At 38.5% G+C, this 21,935-nt stretch overlaps 2 protein-coding genes across 4 annotated transcripts; one reads left to right on the top strand and one right to left on the bottom strand.

Annotated features, from left to right (window-relative positions):
* Nucleotides 1–1,533: 1,533 nt before the first annotated feature.
* On the top strand, nt 1,534–5,560 carry LOC129367453 (uncharacterized). 2 transcript variants are annotated; one of them, XR_008606705.1, is made up of 5 exons: nt 1,534–2,077; nt 2,994–3,126; nt 3,252–3,467; nt 4,447–4,594; nt 4,710–5,560. XR_008606705.1 is itself a non-coding variant. In XM_055041878.1 (3 exons), exons 1-3 carry the CDS (start codon nt 1,646–1,648, stop codon nt 3,428–3,430), a joined length of 744 nt encoding a protein of 247 aa, XP_054897853.1. In that variant the 5' UTR covers nt 1,534–1,645; the 3' UTR covers nt 3,431–3,727. The 2 variants fall into 2 exon arrangements, 1 of the variants encoding a protein (XP_054897853.1); XM_055041878.1 differs by lacking the exons at nt 4,447–4,594; nt 4,710–5,560 and having other exon boundaries at nt 3,252–3,727.
* LOC129367452 (carboxypeptidase Q-like) lies at nt 4,676–21,617 on the bottom strand. 2 transcript variants are annotated; one of them, XM_055041877.1, is made up of 12 exons: nt 21,508–21,617; nt 21,051–21,192; nt 20,009–20,218; nt 19,804–19,920; nt 19,513–19,720; nt 19,226–19,433; nt 14,134–14,245; nt 12,396–12,487; nt 11,709–11,804; nt 11,081–11,186; nt 6,184–6,351; nt 4,676–4,828 (listed from the first exon to the last, which is right to left on the bottom strand). In XM_055041877.1, exons 1-11 carry the CDS (start codon nt 21,520–21,522, stop codon nt 6,185–6,187), a joined length of 1,473 nt encoding a protein of 490 aa, XP_054897852.1. In that variant the 5' UTR covers nt 21,523–21,617; the 3' UTR covers nt 4,676–4,828; nt 6,184. The 2 variants fall into 2 exon arrangements, with proteins under 2 accessions (XP_054897852.1, XP_054897851.1); XM_055041876.1 differs by having other exon boundaries at nt 6,189–6,351.
* Between the last annotated feature and the right edge of the window lie 318 nt (nt 21,618–21,935).

Genomic DNA, 21,935 nt, shown 5'->3' with positions numbered 1-21,935 from the left:
TATCTCTTATGTAAGTTTTTTGCAAGCCACGTAAAGCTCGTAGGTTTGACTCTGAAGTATTCATAGATTGGGTTTCGGCACTAACCAAACTGAACCAGTTTGGACACAAAGAGTTAACTGGACACACAAAAAGAGACGCATCCCTTGCCTAATCGGACACAAAGGCAGTGATTTTATCCGCAGTGGAGCTCTGACTAATCCTGACATCACCCAGTAGGACAGCTGACTTGTCAGCAAATAAGAAAAGAGGTCTCAGTTGTTTTATGAACTGTTATGTTGTGCATGATTCACACTTCCTCTAAACTGAAAAATTCTCCTGCCTGTCTCTCGGCTCAATTCCTTTTTCTTCTTCCTTTATTTTCTTTGTAGTCATCATGTCTAATCTTTCACTTCTTTCCACGAATTCTATAATCAGCTAATTTTAAAGTGTTGCATAATCTAAGAAGGAAAAAAATATTTAAAACATACATGTCGTGCTAAGATTCTTTTTTAATTTAGCTTTAAACTTTAGCTCTAAGCTATCAATATAGGATTTTTCTTTTCACCACTAAAAACCTGAAAATCATGGTGGGCATTTTTTATTAAGCCATATTGAAGTCCTAAAACTTCATTTCAATCCCGTATGGAGTCACAAACAAGGAAAAAATATGATGGCAGTATTATGCATTTCTTTACCAGAGATGGAAAAGCTGTTTCAGAGATGATTGGAAAGTTAAAGAATCTAACTGCAGGGAAATCCTGAAGGAAAACCTGGTTGATGCTACCAAAGATTTGAGATTGATATGGAGGTTCACTTCTCATTACAGTGACACTTGACACACAGCCAAGAAAGGTTACGTATGATGTAAAATCTGCACATATAAGGTCAAACACCTTAAGCAAAAACAACAAAAAAATAACTCATTCTTGAGTATATTAAATTCACTGACAAGTTCAGAAGGGAAACAACCAGTGGTAGATCTGGTGGTAATAGAAGTGAAAAAAAAATCTTCCAAGGGAGGCACCTATACGTTTGCAGTCAGTCACTGTCAAAGCATTAACTCCAGCTGCAGTAGACACTCTAAGATCTTCTCCCCAACTCTTGAATGAACTTTGTTTCACAATCCCCACAAGGCCGCATGCATCCCTGTTGCTTTTGCTCATTTTTTCCTAATACAAATTTCCTTCCAGTCAACTTTCCGTTGAAGTTCTTGGGTGACCTCACTGTGAATCATCATATTCTTTTTGAAGACCTTTTTGCAAGATTGACTCACTTGTGGAGTCAAGTCAGCATGCTTTCCACATGATGATGACCCGTAGCAGGATTGCAACATTTCTGTTAAATTACTCAATATTTCTTCATATTAGAATATTTGGTGTCGTTTCATTTGCTGTAATACATGAGCTTTAAAATCTACTGAAATATGTTGTTCTATTTGTAATGCATGCTTAAGTTTCCTTTAAACGAAGTGATTCTTTTTACTATAACATTCCCGATCCTCCGGTCCACAAGGTGGCGGTAATGACGAGACCATAGAAAACAAATCGCTCAGGTGTCTCGTGACGTCAGAACAGGCTGTTGTTGTTGACCACAGTGCGCTTTTTAGCATTGATCTTTGCGCTCTTTCCTCTCAATTGGCCTGTTTTTAAATTAATTCACCCTGTCATGGTGTTTACCTGCGTCATCCAGGGCTGCGGGAAAAGACCCGAGCCGTACGCGAGGAGCCTGCACGGATTCCCGAATAACCTGGAGACAATAAAAGCCTGGAACGAGTTCGTGAAGCGGACCAAACCGCACTGGAACGGCAACACTCCTTCATCGAGGATCTGCAGCGAGCATTTCCAGCCGACATGTTACAGAAACCACATGGCCTGGTCGATGGGATGCGTCAGGACCCTGGATCTGATCGATGACTTTCAGGTGCCAACGATTTATCCTGCTGTGGCTGAGAAAAATGCTCCATCGCCCACCAAGGATAATCCCAAAGCAGACATGCGCATACAGACCCCAGCAGGTAGATCCACCCTGCGAGCAGCAGAGGAGATAAAACAGGAGGAGGAAACGCACTGCTCAGGATCCACAGACACCCTTATACAGGTGACCTGCAAAAGTGTTATTGTTTAGACTTGGAAGATTTTTTTTTGTCTTCAATTGGTTGAAAATACCTCAGCCTGGTCAGTTTTTTTTATACTGCAAAAAGAAATCTGTCAAGTTTAATACAATTTGCACTGCTAAGTCATTAAACATTAAGTCATTTTAATGACTTACTTCAAAAACCATTATGCTTTAAATAGTTTGGGAAAGTTCAAATAATGGTGAATTTCAACAAGGTAGGTTGATTCAAATTTGAGTGAAATGGAGGCATTTCCTGAGTAGCTCCTCATCCCATCCTTGCATTTTGGCGTGCAAAGATGGAGGGATGTTCAATAGTCCACTGAACATTAAGCAGTTCAACCTTAGTGCGATCCTAACTTTCTGTGGGTCAGAAATGACCCACCCCAACAAAAGCCCCAAAATAAAGCAGCTTACTTCAATTTGAAATTCCAAATCTATTTTGCATGATGAAACAATCTGTCATTCATCAATTCAATCCATTTTTAGCATGGATTTTTTTTTTTTGCTGCACAAAATAAAAAGAGTTTTACGCTTTTCTTTTTACAACAAAACAACAGTCATAAGTTTTCTTTAAAGGTTTATTATTGTAATTATATAAATGTGAAGTAATTTCTGCTGACTCAGCTTTACTGAAACAGAAAAAGAGGCAACAATCTGTAACTTTTTTTGTCAACAGTTCATTCTTTGATACTGTTTAGCATGTCGATTATGAAAATACTTCTCTCATACAGCATCCTTCAACATATGTTGAAGATGTTTAACACAAGAGCTATTTTGGGGGCTTCAATACTAATTTTACATTTTGTCTCGACAGCTACAGTTACATAGCATAGCATGGGGTATTATTGACGAGTCGCGATAAGGGTTGTAAAATCTCCCTGTTTGTGTGGCTGTTTAGGGATGTCATGTAAAGACTGAGTACCAGGTGATGTACTTTGTAAGACATGCGGCGACCCAGACGGACCCTCCATCCATTGCCACAAACACACGATCAGTCGGCACACAGCTGACCAGGTTATCCCGAAGTACAGGTATGTTACTTTGCACAGAATGTGATTGTTGATGCTGTGAAATAATAAATATGAGAAGCAAAACTGATTCAGAAAGCTTGCTATTACTCTGACCACGTAACTCGAATAGTCTGTTGTTTTCACAGGTTCACAGGTGAAAATGGGTCGAGATTATGGTGTCTGTACAGTTCCCTTAAAAACTCCTCAGCTGCTCTTACAACCCACTTTGGTAAAAAGACCATCTAAGAGACTTCGATTTGCCCTGGAATATGAGGAGGAACTCATCACATCGACAGCAGTTCAGGTCAAAACCAGTTCATCGTGAACCTACGGACCGTTTGGGTGCAGCAGAGAATATAAAAGTATGTAGCCTTCGTGTTTGGTGTGGGGAAAAAGATTATCCAGCACCTTGTCATAAAGTTAATAAATGTGTTACACTTGCTTTATGCCAGTTCTGACTCCATATCTGTTAGTATCTGGCAAGCTAAAATGGACAAAAGCTGCTAGAATTTCCCTTCTTTTGGATTTTCTTCTGATATCAGATTGTTGGAAATCATCTGCAGCAACATCATTTATTGCTCCACTACTGCTTAATGGAACAATAAAATACTACATCAATGAATGGCCCCATCTCCAATTTTTGTGCAAATGGAGACCTTAAAGTTGAAACCATAAGTTTACATACAGCTGTTTTTTATAAAACGTGATTTCTAATCCTTCCATGTTTAAAGAGAGATCATTCTGATGTAAAATAAATGTGACACTTGCTATTGCAGCATTTGGCAAATATAAATCATTTTGTTAAAGACACTGCAACTGCGTTTTGGTTCAATTTGATATTACGCAAAACCGATTCATATATTTAAGGTTTAGACATCACTACATGATTTCAGATTTAATTTTTGTCGTTAGAAACATATTTAGAGTATTTCTAAGTACTTTTTGTCTTCCCAATGATGATGTTTTCTTCTACTGCCGGGAGGATCCGACATGCAGACTGGGTGAACACATCTTAGCTACAGCAGCGCTGAACTTATCCTCTAATCCAGTTGGTGGCGCTAATGAAGAGAAAGTACACAAACCTCGCATGTCTCATTGGTAGTTGTGTTTGCTGGGATTCTTCCCCTTGTTTTTTCTCTCAATTCGAGAGTTTTTTAGTGATTCCTTCCTCCAATGGTGTGTATCATATGTAAAGGGTGTAATGATAGAAATCACAAAATTCTAAGGTTGTGATCTGCTCCAATGTTAGATTTTGGCTCGTCATTTCCTGTTATAAAGTAATCTAATATTCACGGGTTGTGATAAGGGCTGTAAAATCTCCCCGTTTGTGTGGCTGTTTAGGAATGTCATGTAAAGTCTGAGTACCAGGTGATGTACTTTGTAACACATGTGGCGTCCCAAACCGACCCTCCGTCCATTTCCCCAAACACACCATCAGTCGGCACACAGGTGACCAGGATACCCCGACAAATTAAAGTTCAAACTACATGTATGTTACTTTCCACAAAATGGGATTGCTGCTACTAAAATAATACATTTGAGGAATAAAACTCATTCGGAAAACTTTCCGCTACTTCAACATTGTTATTTTTATTTTTAAACAGGCTCACAAGTGATATTTAACAGTCAACATCACATTATCTGCACAGACCCCTTAAAGTCACCACTGCTGCTCCTACAACCACCTCTGGTAAAAAGACCATCCAAGAGACTTCGACTTGAACTGGAATATGAGGAGAAAGCAGTTGAGGACAAGACCAGTTCAACATGAACCTGTGGACCATTCTGGTGCAGCAGTCATACCTCTTGGAACAGAGAACAAAAAAAGCAGATGTCCATGTAGCTTTTGTCTTTGGTGCAGGGAAAATATTTATTCAGCACCTTGTCATAAATGACATAAAACTAGGTTTTATGCCACCACTAGAAACTGCAATGCTTGCTGGCAATATGTATTGGATACATATTGCCCTTCCAATATGCAAGGCTGTGTTACTATTGCACAATTACTGCTGCATGTTTTGTAATGTTCACTGTGATAAAAACTACAAGAACTACACACATTTCTGTTCTGCAGAAGTCATGCGTTTCCGGTGGAAATGCTGAAGGAATCACCCAGATGAGTGTCACAATTCAGGAGTCTCAGCAAGTCCTGGAAGCTGGTGTGTGCAGATGCACTAAGACTTAGATCCCTCATTAGTTTGAAGTTTTGACCTTTTCATAAAGGCCCAGCTTTCCTTTTAATTTTTATGCCGTAGATTGGAGTTAGTAGAAACTTTTACATGATTGTTAAACTTCCTAATACTACCACAGCCACCTCACTATGAATTACTTGAGAAGTTGTTTTCAGTAGTTAGATATCACCTAAATATCTGCTTTATAAATAAGCAAATGAAAACTTTAAATTTTGCTTTGATGAGAATTAAAATATAAAATGCATGTTTGATAGGTTAGGCCCTACACCAGATTTAATATTTTTGCAAAATTTACTTTCCCCCAACTTTAAAATGCTAAATAATCTATTCTTAAATTATTTTCACCTGCTGAGCAATAAATGTAACATGCAATAATTTTACACAATGTTCTTAATTTTGTGGAAAATAATTTGTAGATGTGAAAAAGTGTGACAAAATGTTTGTCTTAATAAAGTAGAGGTTTTGCTTGGGTTAAATGTTTTCTTTTGTATTGTGGATTGGTCACAGTCTATTTCTGAATGAAAAGTTTCTATCCGTTTGGCCTAATTTTGCAACAATATCACAATAGGAAAAAAACTTGGCTGTGCATCCGTTCATTAATTAAACCTGCTTATCCGCATTGGCCATTAGAGACAGGCTTTCTCTAGTGGCTATTTACAGAGTCAGGATAAAAGAACTAGCTATTGCACTGAACATTTTCCATTCAAGAATATTGCCAGTAAAAATCTAAACTTGTTCAAGTATATTGGGCTTAATTCAACTTTACGTGCTACCCTTGTGCATCAGATTTTATGTTCTCTTGTTCAGCCAAACACTCGTGTTGTTTTGAGGACAACCAACTCATTCAGTAAAAGTGTAACCTGATTCAGGTTTTGAGAAATCTGACATTACGGCCTTCTGGGCAGCATGTCCTCCAGGTCAGCCACGACGTACGCAACCACGGCCCACAATGCTGAGCAGAGGTCCATGTCATGAGGGTCCTGGACTGACATGGTGTCTCCCTCAGTGTGGTGGAACCAAAAGTAACGACTGTCTTCCACATGAAGGCTGGCCCCTGTGTGCAACAAAGAATAATAGTCACACACACAGTAGTCACAAATCTGACCTGATACATGAAACAATTTCAAGTGTTTCCACAAATTCCCAATTTCATTTAGGTCAATACATTGACAAGCCAGTATTGCACATGAATATGCTTTCTTGTAAACTATTTTATTCCATTTATGTGTAAATCTTCCTGCTGGAATGCAAACCTCTGGCCCTTTGTCCAAGTATTTCACAGCGTTTAATAGACGTTCTTCCAGGATTGTCCAGTAGTTGGCTTAATTCATCTTAATCAACTCTGACCAGCTTCCAAAAATGCACATCCGCACAGCATGATGCTGCCACCACTCTGTTTCACTACGAGGACATTATGCATGTTCTGGTGTTGAGCAGTATTAGATTTCTAGGGGAAACACTTCAATTTCAACCAAAAAGACAACACTCTTCCAGATGTTTGCAACATGAGTTGTGGCAAACGAATTGGGATTTCTAATGGATTTTTCTTGCTAATCCTCCACAATGGTGTGACCTGTGGAGTACCTCTTTTTGAATTTATTCTCAACATAAAATGTACATGTGCACATACTTTTAATGAGCGATTTGCATTTCGCCTTCATAGTTATTTGAAAAATTCATGGGAAGGCTCCAAAAAGCAAGTAAAACATCAAATCATCCAGTCATACACATAGAGTATGTAACTGGCTACAGAGCCACATTTCCCTTTCCCTGTGGAAGTGGAGGTCACGTGTTTCCGGCGGAGATGCCCTACATTGTTTGCAGGCATGGCCCAGACGGAAAGACGCTGCATTCTGAACTGCGATGCTCAACAAATCAGGTTCGGACTCCCGGAACGCGCCGACCAGAAGGAGAAGTGGTTGCGGTTCATCTTCAACAGCGTCCCCAAGCAGCACCAGCCCGACCTGGTGTTGTGTGCGCACCATTTTACGAAAGGCTGCTTCCTGAACTGGTCCAAGTGGTCGGAGAAGCTGCAGCTGAGAGACGGAGCGGTTCCGACGCTCCGGAACCCGTATCACGATCCGGGAGTGTATGTAAGTGCAGGAAGCTGGTGTGTGCTGGTAAAAAGCCTGCAAGGTGTGCAGATGCACCAAGCTTCGCGCGAGCTCGCGTCTGCCAATCAGACGAGTGAATCGTGTGCAGCGATTCGTTCCACATGACGCGCATTTAATGTGCAAAGATAGACAACCCTCGTTAGTTTTAATGAAGTGTTTCTTTCATTTATATGTCAGATTGAGTTGTAACAGTATTAACTTACTCATGGTGGTTAAACGAGCCAAATAACACCATTCACTTAGAAATACTTCACCTTACTTCAGGTGAATTACTTGGAAGTAGGGGTGAGCGATATAGACTTATTTTTAATCACGATAATTTGTGATACTATTGTGATAAATAGTCACTTTTACCGTTATCACTTCTTTTCTAGTGCATGGCTGTGATTGCATGACATTAAACAATGAGATTGATAATTGATAATATATCAATTATATTTAAGAACATTAAATTGAACACTGAATAGTAAAAAGTGTTTTTTTTAACATTGACATTTATTGTGACAATAAATGTCAATGTTGAAAGGGCCAAAATGTTGCGAACTTTTTCTTTTGCTGGCCAAAATTGTGTAATTTTGTTTTCCAAATTTAAATTGCTAAATATTGTCATTTCAGTTTAGTTTCTTTTCACATACTCATGTTGAATACATTTAACATGCAAAAATGTTATAAAGTAAACTATTTTATAGAAAATATAAATTGTCGTAAAAGTGTCTGAGATGTCTAACTTTTTGGATTGAATTACTGATCGTTGAGTGAAAATCTTACTGTGGAAATGTACACAAACAGTATCAATCAGCTCTGTTTGGTTTAGGCCCAAATTCATATTATTCTTAAACCAGTCTGGAAAAGCATAGTGTTTATTTTTAATATTTTCTGTCTGGATGGATAGTTGGAGGTGACTCAGTTAATATGAGCTTGATAAGAAAAAAATAGTTTCTTACTACTGACTATTGCTTTATGCATGTCCACAGCGTTTACCAACTGAGTGTGATGTGTTATTCAAATATATAACATAATGCTGACCAGTTTGTCATTTGTTTCAATATTTAGGAATATCGTGTGAAAACCATATGTGAGCTGGCATCTGCTGTAAACCATGTGGCCTCCCAGACTGACCCCCTAACCACAGAAACGCGAGCAGTCGGCGCACGCCTGCCCATCGCATGTCCTAACAGCTTTAAAAGCACAGGTTTGAAAATTAACCTTTCAATAAATCGAAACGATGAAGCTTGCTGGTGTTTCAGACGATTGTCTTCAGCGTTTGTTTTAAACATTGTTAATTTGTGTCGCAGGTACCCAGGTTGGAGTGAAGAGACGAAATTGCGGTGTTTGTACAGAAACCATCACCTTAGACAGCCCCCTGCTGCTCCTGCAGCCTGGAAAAAGGCCGAAGGAGAGACCATCCAAGAGACCTCGACTCCCAGCAGAGGAGGAGTTGGTGGTTTCCTCAGAGAGCAGCAAATCCAGCTCAACATGAACGACATCACGCTGAGGTGCAGCAGATGTCTTACTTCCGAATCACGGTTCTTAACACGCAGAGCATTTTCTCTTTGGTGCTGCAACACCTCACCTTGAAAAGCCACGTGAGGCTTATTTGCACAATTTTTCACACTGATACTTCATGCCTTGCCATCTGCCCCGACCTGTGAGGCACAGAAGCTGTCGGGACCCAGAGCCGTGTCTCGATTTGATTTCTGATCTCATTGATTTCCTGGACCGAAGCTGCAGAGGTAACTAAGAAGCTGTCTTTTTGAGGGGAATGACTCCACAGAGACTAATGCACAAAGAAAAGAAATCACACTATGTTGACACAAAGTTTTGAAATAGCTAAGAAATTGCAGTTTGGATTAAAGAGTGCCAGAGCTTGTTACCAACTCTATGGCCTTTGGCCAAATTTGACTGTGTAATGTGATTTGTGAAATAAATATTTCATTGCCACCTTTATTCTGCAGTGCATGCCTTTGCCTTTTTTGCTTGAAACGAGAGAGATGTCAAAGCAACCGCCTGCACAGCATCATCAGTGCCAAACATCTACTGATCTTAAAAATGTTTTTAAATTGTGTTTCTGTTTGCTCTTCACACTTAACAGTTGCCTGTAAACAGACAGCATTTCTGTAATAAAAAAACACTTAAATATGCTGCATGTTTATACCAATCAGTCTGGTATGAATAGAAGGGATTCATACATTTGAAAAAAGAAAAAAAAAAGAGGACAATGTGTGAAAATATTGAATGAATAAAATTTTGGAGTTTCGGACCAAGTAACTGCTAAATTATTGAGATTGGTCAAAGTTTTAAAGGGGTAATCCTAAAGTCCTGATCTCAGTTCCATAAAAAATTCTGGGGATAATTTATCTTGACTGGAAATGACAGGAATATTCCACTTGCAAATTGGGCCTAAGTTTAGATCGCTCTTAAATGAAAAATGTTGCAATTAAAAGACTACTTTCTTCCTTTAAAGTGCCAGAAACAATGACTTTAGGGCGATACTAATTTAAATTGTTTAGATTTTATGTGTGGAAAAGATTAATGTGTGGAATTTGTACAAAAAGGTGTGAACATTGTTATTGAGGCCTGGAATACCAACTCCATGCAAATAATCAGAAACAAAACAGCAGCCAGCCCCGAAAAACCTGTTCAGAAAATCATTGAATCTGACCAAATAAGACTGATCTGAACAGACTGTATTATCTGTACTCCACCCTCCTTTCTGGACTTTCCAAAACGTTTTTTTTTTCACCCAACAATAACACAGCGACTATCCTAGAGCAGAAAGGAAGAGAGGGCTCGAGGTTTGCTGCTTATCTCTGGCTGTACATTCAGAGCGAATTGTTCCTGTTTCAAGAAGTTTATTCTTGCTTAAAATATATTTGAAGGACAAAAATAACTAATTATGGTTTAAAGATCAGAATATCTTCATTAATACTTACCCTGTGTGAATAGTCTTACAACCATCTTTTCTAAATTGTTTAATTTGAAATTTTAGTTTTCCCTTTGGCTTGTATTACATGTATAATATTGAGTAAGTGAACGGGCCGATTGCAGCGTCGCTGAAGAAAGTAATGCTAAAAAATGCCTTTTGATCGAGATGCTGAAATTTTTAAAATGTTCCATAAGGAAAGTTCTTGTGATGTGATTCTCTTTATTTCCTCTAAAAATCGCACACATACATCAACATGATAGAAGCCGTTTCAGCCACAGGATTAAAAGTGATGCATATGTATTTAAGCTCTGCAAAGCAATTCACTGAATACTTTTTGTGCCCATGCTTTAATATTAGTTTACAGAATATTTCAAGTTTTTGTGTTTTCACAAACATCTGGCATTAGTTAGAGGTCCAGTTCCAGATAACTGACTTCATATCAGGATTTTGAGTGGAAGCTTTATGTCCATACTTAGAACATCAGACAGTTTCATTTTGTGGTACCATTGAAACAGAATGTCTGTCCCCACTTCCCTATAATAAACCAAACTCTGCTTATAGATCAGCAATCAGCAGAAAAAGGCTATGAAAAACAGAACCACAACGAATGGGTTTTTCCCTTTTGATGCATGTTCTGAAAATATAATTTAAGGTTTTAGCACATAGCTCTTCATTCTTCTGCATTGTCCATTTTTCTGCATTTTAGCTATAGCTAATTGCACATGCTTATTGATCATACTAACCTGGGACTCCTGCTTGCATCCACAGAAAGATATCCATTCCCTCAGCATCGGTCTCCAGTTTGGTTACATTAATGGGAGCCAAAAGTTTGGTAACTTCTTGCATCACCTGTTAGATATGGACAATCATTTGTTGTTTTAGGTTTATAATGACAATACAAGAAGTCCAACCTACCTATTCATTAGACAATAGATTCAAATGTCATATGATTAAGTGTCACACAGGATTCCTATACATTGTTTTTCAATGTTTTCCCAAAGCCAAATGTTCTGATTTCTCAGTCAATTGCTGTTTGATTTCAAGATTTATGGATGAATAAACAGATGACACGGAAGATGCGAAGAAAGATAAAGTGAGAGTCATAAATGTTTCTGACTGAAGCAACTAAAAATAACTATGTTAACTAGACAGAATAAAATCTGAAAATGCAAACCATTTTCCACTCCACATATTTTTTTAAATAGTTTTTTAGATGTTTCTGTATTTTCTTAACATATAATGAACAGTAAAGTTTTAGTATTTCAAGTTGAACTGAACAAATTATATTTTCCATGCAACAGTTTCTCACCTCACCCTGAACAATTGATGTCTTAAGTTTCTAAAGACAACAGCTGAGTCCTTTGCTCTCACCTTTCGTGCCTCCTCACTGCCTAAAAACTGCAGACCCATCGGGGTGAACGTCCCCAAGTCAGACTCCATAACAAGGTCAAAATTGGAGATGTTCTCCTGTGTGGGGAAAGGAAATGAAGAAGCTGGTAGAGGACAAAGCAAGTGTAAACACAATGTTGGGAAAGCATACAAAAAAAAACAGCACAAAATGGTTTGTAACCTCACAAAAGATTTAATCCAGTCAGCGACACTGATCGTTACATCTGTTTGCACACACTATAAACAACCACTAGGAGTCGCTAAAGCAACTTTGTTATTATAAAAGGGAAATAAATTTTTATTTACACATTTCAGAAAGAACATAAAAAGCCCTCATGAGAGTCATGGCATCCTTGAGAAAAATTATTACTTTGTTTTCAAAAATGCATGAACTCTTTATCTCTGGTTTTAAGTATTTAGCTTATCAGGTTTTAGAGCCTGGTGGGCAGCCAAAGCTCTGAAGAAGGAAACTGTAAGACCCAATTGCAGCAGAGAAAAATCTGGGAGCTTGCCAAGTGCTCACCAGTCTGCTGGAAAGACATTTCCACATTCGTACACGGTGCTTTCACAATGTTCTGACCCTTCCTGTTCTGTTTCAGCAAGAGATTTATTTGCTTACAGGCTGTTATTGTGTTTTTTCCCCTTCTCTTAAGTGGAGAACAGTAGTACCTTGTGTAGATTGAAGTACTGCTGTGCACCGACGCCACCCGGCTCCTCAGCTGTCCACAGAACCGCTCGCAAAGTTCTTCTTGGGCGCAAACCTTCGAGAAGATAAAGACAAGTGAACAAACAGCATCATGAACACCAGGTAATGCAGCAGACATGCCAGGAGCACAGTTGTGGAGAAGGTTAAAGCATAGAATCCTAACCATGCTTCATGGATTACCATTTCTCCATCACTTGAAAATGGAAAGAGCACACTACAACTGCAGACCTACCAAGAAATGGCTATTCACCAGGCCAGGAAAGGACAACATTGTTCTAAAGACCTGGCCAAGTGACACAGTCAGTGGGGAGGCTGAAGAAATCTATAGCTCTATTAAATGAACTACTATCAGTTGTATCAAAAGAGTTTAGCTTTCAGTTTGTCACTTAGGTCATAGGTCCCCAACCCTGATCCTCAGGCCTCTCTGTCCTGCATGCTCTACTATGTGGTTAGAGTTAACCTGCAGTGGTCATATATCAGAGGGACAAGTTGTAGTTTAGAAAGGTAAATGTGAGGTTAGTTTGGTGAGCCAAGATGTTTTGAGGGCTGATGCTAAAAAAGCAGCAGCAATAAGAGAAGAGGCCCAGAATGGCGCTGCGGCAGCAAGTCACTCCTTAACATTCCTCAAGAGGCTCCAGATTCATTTTCAGATGATTTCCAAGTAGATAAATCCTTGAATTTAACTGCTGAAGGGAGGCCTCTATGATGGCTTCCATTTCCAGCTAAACAATAAAGTTAAATTAAAATACTGGAGAAACTTTAAATCTTCACTGAAATGTGATAAAATAAAATCTCAACCTATTTTCTAGAGCGTTAACACCAAAATAAAAGGCAGAGAAAGCTCAGCAGAGGATTTCAACCTCCTCAAAAATCTGAATCAAGAGGGAATTCCTCCCTCCATCTCCACAGAGAAACTCCTAATCACGTCTTGGCAAAGCAGATGCACAATAGCTGACAGGAAATCTCTCCACAGAGTGATGAGTATGCCTGAGACACTGATTACAGTCTTACCTTCTGCAATCTGGAGGAATATCTCTCTGTTTTGACAAACAGCTAACAGGAAGAGCAATAGGTTATTTCCTCCAGCTATGGGACTGCTGTATTTCCATTACTGCTCACCATATTTCTAATATTTGAACAAAAAAGGGAGCTGGGAATTATTTTTGCAGCAAGCAGCCTTTCTGTCATGCTTAAAAATGAGGCCAGTCCAAGGGAAACAATGGAAATGTCAGAGGTGAAAGGAACTTCTGAAACACAATAGAGTCATATTTCTCATGAGTTAGAGCAATATCAGATTCTGCAGGATGCTACTTTCCCAAAGAACATCTGCAAAATAAGGTAGAAGATATCAATGGCCACACTATAACATCGTCCCATTACATAGATATTACATCAGTGCATAAATCTCCTTCAAAGATTGGTTTTATTATGGATGTGAGGTATTTTTCCTCTTAAAGATACTGAAACCCTACTCCTTAGGTGAATCCCCTCTAAAGACTGCATATAGTAAAAACTAGCCCAAACCAGCCCCAGCACTGTGTCTAAAGGTCATTCCTCTAAACTGACAAGCCTGTAAAGGCAGAAATAAAAAGTGATATCAACATGTCTAAGCAGAAACTGTCCTGGCTATGCAGGCAAAGACGCTAAATAAGAAAGAAGAGCTAAATATTGTATATGTGGAACTTTTTCTCTAAGGGTTACCCAAATCTTTGATCAGGGACAGAGCCTCCCAGGATATCATGACTCCGCCTCCATCATCCATGGCGCCTTGGCCCACATCCCAGCTGTCCAGATGACCGCTCAATAGGACAACCTGTCAGAGAGTGCAGATAAACTGTGTAAACATCAACAGGAGCCACTGCAGGAGAGCAAAGGCAGTTTCAAAATGGACAATCAGGGATATTCCACAGAATAAGATTTTGCTACCGAGCCCTTTTTACGTCCATATCTCTACGCAACTCTACTTAAACAATCTACCTTCCATTTAATGCACAATATGCTGTCGAACAAAAACAGCTGATTTTTTATTTTTAACATTCCAAAGGTAAAATCACAGAATCTATTTATCTGGTTCAGGAATCTGAAAGCGAGACAGACATTCCTATCAGTTTGATGATCCTGACCCCCACGTTACGAAAAGCAGATCTTGACCTGACAAACTATCTGGTCAACAACCCAGGAGTCAAAACATTCCTTAAAATGAAATGTTTCGCGTCCAACTTAAATTCTCTGTCAGCAATGGATTATTAATATGTGATGAAGCAACTTTTACACCATTTAAACTGAGGACATTTCACATTTAGTTGCACTGTCAGTTACTACAGCACCAAATAATCACTTGCTTCTTAAGCAAATTGCTTTATCTCCCACCCATTCAAAATCATATTCCTTCATTAATAAAAATGTAGGTAGGATTCTGTATGACTGGCTCTTCTAACCCACCTGAAAAGGTTTCAAAACCTAAAATGATGCTCATGTACGAGAACAGGATTCAAGGGAAGGAACAAAAGACAATGCCGATCAACATATAAAGTGTTTCTCTGCAGCTGCCATCTAGGTGAGCATTATAACTTCACTTCTGTCTGTCAGATATATGCCATTAGCTTTTTTTTAGGGAAAAATGATTAGTTAAAAACAGGGCTACATGGTAAGAATGCTTTGACAGGTACATTATCAAGCGAACCTTTGTTTTCACCCCAGCAGAAACTCAAAGTGCTTTACAGATTAAAAACAATACAAAAAAGAAAAAAAAGTAGTTTATTTGAAAGCTTATGAATAAGGTTGGTTATGTGGAAAAAGACTGATAAGACTTTCAGCTGTGTCCATTCACAAAAAAAAAAACGTTTTAGACAATACTTTGCATTACAAAGTATTCTGCTGACATGGCTTCTGGGAAAAATGGTCATAACAATAACAGAAATGACAAAATCCATCTAACTTCAATCAGAATTTTAGTTCAATTTTGTCACATCATTTAACTGACGTGATTTACTGGCAGATCAGACTCAGAGCTCTTTAATTTCCTTGGATAAGTTGCCAGTTTAAGCCACCAGCTGCTGCTTCTCAGACAACAGTTTGTCTTACTTCATTCTTTTCACTGGACAAGTTGAAACATAAATCTTTGTGGAAGTTTTACGCATTGATGCCTGAATTAACATAATGTCAAAATGTCACCTTCAGCTGCATATTTGCTTAGTTTCTCATGTGCATTTTTTTTCTTTTTTTTATACTTTGCAGAAACACTGGCATGGTAATGCCATGGTGTTTAAAACTGGAAAAACATCACACTTCCACTGTTTTACAGATTTAGAAAAGACTGGACGTACTCACAAACATTCCCTAAAAAATACAATTATATATTCCATTCTGAACATCTAATTGCTGCATCCATTTAAAATTAAATTAAAACAAATTTTAAACAACCTCTAGTGTTTTGGTTCTCATTTGTTGTGTACATTTGATATGTTAAGTTTTCATACTGTAACTAAGCTGCTATAGAAAAGACAAGACGCTGTTAACACACGTTTGTAGTCAGGTAGTTAATGATCAGTTCACACTACATTTCCCTGAAATATTTTACGTTTCACTGACTGCATCTGAGGTTGGGTCCGTTTCCCTCAAAGACCTCCAAATTCACATCCGTGGCCTTCACACCCCCAAATATTTTGCCTCAAGTAGCCATGCCGACTGTCCCCAACTAGTTGAGACGGGTAGAAGCAGGACTACAATGAATCGTACGTAAAATCAGGAAAAAGATTGTACAGCTTGTTCCCACCCTAACAACTTACAAGTCTGGACACAACTGAAGGGGAAAAGCTTTAGAAATGATCACTATACAGTTTAAAATATTTATTAGGAAGCACAAACAAAACAAGTGAAGCAGAAATCCTACACAGCAATTCAGAGAACTATAGCAGAGCCGTTCTGAGGGAAAAACAGCAAAGCCTCCAATCTTTAGTGTAAACTTTGCTGACAGTTTACATGTTCAATAAGCTGCACAACCTTCTGCAGGGGAATAAACTAGTACATATCCTGTTTCAAATTTTTATTTCAAAGAAACTTTGAAAGCAAAGTCTGAGTGGGAGGGGAAAAAATCCAAGCACCTCAGCAGTCTTGGATAACTTAAAAGGGCAACCTAGCTCTGAAAATGACTCACAAAACCTCAAATGTACATTTTTCTTTAAGCAAGTGTGCATGCCCTCTCCCTTGCACGCCCTCTCTCTTTCACACACACACACACACACACACACACACACACACACACACACACACACACACACACACACACACACACACACACACACACACACACACACACACACACACACACACACACACACACACACACACACACACACACACACACACACTTTACAGCCAGCCACAACTGCTGCTACAGTGAACTGGAACACAAAGTTTCAGGGCCAGACATGATGTCAGCCCAACCATGTGTTTCAGTTCCCTTTTCCACAGAGATGGACTGAATGTTAGCTCAGGACTGGGGCTAGCAGCTCAAAAAGCAAAAATATTACAAACTTATTAGGAAACTTCTAATGAAGCCAACTTAAATCTGACTGAGTGCATACATTTCAAATATTATTAAAAAAAAAAAAGTATGAACATGTAACATGCAAACTGAGGCCCATAAAGTATGAGGTGTAGCTTTAGAGATTCATCTCAGTCTGACCTTCAGAGGAGCTTGCTGGAACTTTCCCTGCAGGAATAATTAGCAGCTGTCATAAATTTCCACTCTTTCTTTTTTTAATAGAGCTTTTCAGATTGATGGACATGAGGAGTTGATTCTCAAATAAGTCTTTCCCCTTGGCATTGTGTTTTACAAAAGCTCATGAATGAGGGTATCAAACCAGAAAACTGTCACAGTTTCTGTCTTTAAAGACAAACTCATCAGGTTTAATGGGATGGCTGCTAATTAGTCTATTAGCTCATACTGAAGTAGAAAGAGTATACTCGGTTAATCACAAATAGCTTTTAAATTTTGGCTTCAGTTTTGTTACAATTAGCAGCAAGAACAGTGTTTGGCAGTCCTGAAGAACATGTACATTTGTTTTGTATATTGACTGAACATCTAAAACATACTAAAAAAGTACATAGTTGTTGCAAAAGATAAAAAAGCAATTTTGTGTCAGCAAATAGTGATATACAATAACTTATTCTTTGTTTTTTTTTTAAGTTGTAGTTCAATGACTTAGTAAGTAATATAATATTATTTGAGGTACTATACAGACCATTTATCATTTTATTTTTTTACCTCGTGATATCTGACAGAATATACCATTCCACTGAATCTCCTAAAATCTAGGCAACATGTACAGTATTGAGAAACCTCTCAATCCTACTGTGAAATTTTTTTAGTTTTATTGTTAAATAGTACAAAGAATATGCAGTCATTTCCCTCACTATTGTATTCTTTGACGGATTTTATGCAACTCTAATACTGTTTGACGTTTTCTCTAAATTACTAATCGTTTTTGTGACAATTAATAGCAGAAACATCCTTCTGTTTTCATTTTATGACAAAAATAACTTCTGCTTTTACCAACATTCAGTGGTAAGCAGGAAGTTCCCTAAAAACAAGGCAACATCTCAAAAATTTTCTTGTGTTATTCTGTTTTGCTGTGGGATTTTTTTAAACAGATTTTGTCATTTGTTTGTGGTATAATCTACACTCCACATGTTATATTTTAGGACATGTTTAATGACTTTTTTCTGTGATATATAATGTGATATATTTGAGAATGAGAAACTCTGACTACCCTGAAACCCAAATGAATAATTGTACTTGTATGATTACTTCCAGCCATAAGACTCAATTTGATCAAATCAAAACATAGCTTCTCAATTCCAGTCCTCACCCCCCCTCTGCCTTGCATCTCTTCTGTTACACACCTGGATTGAATATGTGGGTAATTAACAGCCTTCTGCAGTTCTTGGTGGCTGCAGAAGAGGTCATGCAATCATTTGAATCAGCTGTTCTGGAATAGAGGCTCTTCTAAAGCGTGCAGAGGAGGGAGGCCTGAGGACTGAAATCGAGAAGCACTGCCTTAAGCTGTGTAAATAAGTTGGGCAGAATTCTATTTGTTACACTTCCTCTCTTCTGTCAGGCCAAGCTATAAATGATTTTTCAGACAGTACATTTATAGACCAATTACTTTGTCATTTCCCCACAGAGGATTCATGACATAATCATTGGCATGACTGAAAAGTTGAGGACCAATTTGGCTTTGGGGTGGGGGTATCACATCTCTTCACAACTATTATGGCCAGCCTCTTATCTCAGCCACTGTGTTAATATGTAATCGATTCTGTCTTATTGCAACAAAGCCCTTTATGCAACAGGAGGAATGTTTTTTCCTCCTAAAATCACAGTTCAAATAATTAAATTTTGGAAGTTTATGGACATAGAAATAAATTTGTTTACATAACAGAAATCTGCACTAAGTGATAGGGGTTCCCAGAAAGACCAGATGCCTCTACAGCAAAATAAATGTTGACCAAGCAGCTTGAGAAATCTTTGTTTAGGAAAACCAGGAGTTGCCTTGCAGTCCTTGTCCAACATGATAAAGTAGGGACACTGAATGATTTTTTTTTTTAGATTTAGTATTGTATAAACCTTAAGCAATATTAAAATTTTCCATGCATATCATTCAGATTACTCATACAACATGCTTACCATACTACTAAAACTTCTTCTGTGAGGTAAAAAAAAAAAGTGATCTGTTGGTTTATAGAGATAAATAAGTGATGCAGGTAGTCATGAGTGAATGAATGCTACCTGCTCCGGGTGCTGCCAGCCTCTTATCTCAGCCACCGTGTTAAAAGAGTCGGCATCCGGCAGAGTCTGGGCTCCCATTATGAGTCTGACCACAATCTTCTGTTTGTTTTGGGCCAAACGCCACATTAGGTCAGCATCCTCCACTGTGATGCAGGCTGTGGGGATTCGCTTCACTCCCTCTTGGTAGTCCTGCCAACCTGTGTGAGGACTAGAAGCAAAAAGCACAACGATGGGAAACTATCCGTGTTAACTAATAGGCGCACTAGATAGCAAAAGGGGACAAATACCTGTTAATAGAGAAAGGGGTGATAGAGCGAATGAGTGTGGCCACAGCTCCCACTTTAGCTGCCTCAGAAGCACCAAAAGAACGATAAGCAACTGTCTCAGAGTAGCTGATAAAAGGCTGGTTAAAAACCACAATCCTCCCTGTGGCCTCGCTGGCTCTATGCTTCAGTTCCTCAAAAGACCGAACCACCAACACCTCAGCCTCAACACCTGAACAGATACGAGCGAGTCAGTGAGCTGTGTTTATATCTGCTGGCACACAAATTAACAGCTTAATAAAGACTGATTGTCACCCTCTGGAGGTGTTCCTACACTGCTGCCCAGGCCCAGAATAGCCAGGCTCTTGGTCCTGGGCATGATCATCTCTGCACTCTCCTTCCCTCTAACCCAGTGAGGGATCTTTACTGGTTCTGCAGAACAAACAAGACAAGTGAATACAAATGCAAAAAACCCCACAGTTTTCAGAAAAAATTTTTGTAACATATCTTTAAAACTCACCCAGATGAACATCCAGTCCATCCTGTTTCATGGCATTGTACATGTACTTAATTGCCATTTCCAGGTTCTGTGACCCACTGACCCGGTTCCCTATTGCGTCAGTAAAGTCAGCCAGCCGTCTGTACGAGCGGTTCTGGGCCGCACCAAATACAGCTAGCTCAATGATGCGCTTGGCCACATCTGCATATCTTCCCACCTCTGCTGCTACATCTGGAAATGGGTTCCAAAAGAACAAACTGTATTTTTCTTTTTGTAAAAGTCTGACCAAATTTACAGCAGAACAACTAGGATTTATTTTACTGGATTATATCAACAATAACCTGGTTACATTTCTGAATAGATAGAAATAGTTTGGTGAGGGTGATACAATTTCACTCATGAATTATCACTGTGAAGTGTTACCCTATCTATAAAAGAAACTTTGGCTGTTTGTGGGTCTGGAGTTGAGTGTTAACACAAAGCCAACAAGTAAAAACATCAATTTTTACCTTAGAGAGAAGCAAATGCTGCAGCTTGTCAATTGGCTTTAGGTTATAAGGCCATGCACAATCAAATTTTAGTCCAATAGATTAAAAAAAAAATTAGCAAGGAGAAAGAATGTTAATCAGCTAAAGATTTTCCAAGAGTTTGTCCCAGAAAATTGTCTCCAACCGGGTTAATCTCTGCTCCAATATATCTGACTCAAAATGTGAATTACCAGCAAATTTCACAAAAGCCTGGTCATTAACTCTTCATTTAGTTCGGGTGTGTTAGTGCAGCTAACCTATTTTTTTCCCCAAGTATTTGTGTTGCCTCTGATGTAATGGTGCCCTGAGCAGTTAGCCATTATGTCCAATGACAAAAAAATCTTTACTGCACAAAACTGTTTGAGAAGAACAGTGGTTTTCATTTATTGGATTGTTCCAAATTTTGAGTAAAGGAGACTACTACGTTTGAAAAAAATAAACAAATAAGGCTAGGTGGCTATAGGAGTTCAATAAGAAGGCAATGATTTGTGGGTTTTTTTGTTGTTGTTTTTTGCACAAACAACCGGATTATTTACCTTTCTTTGTGGTTTCATTCGATGCAGCCCTGATAGCAGGACCTCTGAGGGGCTCAGAGAGAGTAAAGTCGACAGAACCAAGAGACAACAAGACAAACACAAAGAGAGGAAGGACAAAGACCACTTTCACCTCCAGCGTCATCTGTGGAAAGAAATGTCAAAGTAACCAAATATTCATTAGACACAGAGCCAATAAAAGCTACGGGTTACATTTGGTGTGCATATGATTTCTAACATTAGAGTAGCAAATAAATGTGCAATAAATAAATAAATGTGAGCTCGGTATAAATTAAAACTCCGCCCTGAGCAAGACACACAAACAAAAAACCCACATGTAAGAGATAATAGGATATAAAAAAAAACTGACAATTCTATTCAACAGCTAATAAGTCAATGAAACAATTAACGTAATTAAAAAAGTGAAATACAATCACTTTAAAAATCAACAGGCACAAACCCTTGAGGTTGTCATCGTTGACGCTTCGAGGTCTTATGAGGAGTTAAACGTCGCCGCATACAATGAAGAGATGCTCACGTTTATTTCCGTATCATTTTGTAGTGGATGCAAACTTCCGGCTGGCGGCAGGGTTTTCAAAATAAGAGCATTACTTATGTTTTTAATTTTGCGTAAAATTTTCTTTTGCTTATATTGCCCACGCATTTAAAACATGTAATATCTGTAAATTAATTTATTAAAAATAACCTTTGAAGTATTCGAAGACGCACAATAGAAATAATTGTGTATTTTACTGTGTCATTTACTTTGAAAGAATATCTGTTCTACAAAAGCCTGGAATTTGGGAAATCAAAGTTGAACATTGGTCCTATTGAAAAGAAACGAAGAGAGAAAAAGTTTTCTTTTTTTTTCTTCGTTTGGTTTTGTAT

This window comes from Poeciliopsis prolifica, unplaced genomic scaffold (genome assembly GCF_027474105.1).
Source record: "Poeciliopsis prolifica strain line A6 unplaced genomic scaffold, Auburn_PproV2 SCAFFOLD017, whole genome shotgun sequence".
Taxonomy (NCBI): domain Eukaryota; kingdom Metazoa; phylum Chordata; class Actinopteri; order Cyprinodontiformes; family Poeciliidae; genus Poeciliopsis; species Poeciliopsis prolifica.
Note: the sequence above shows the minus strand (reverse complement) of the source record. Positions and strands in the feature narration are given on the sequence as shown.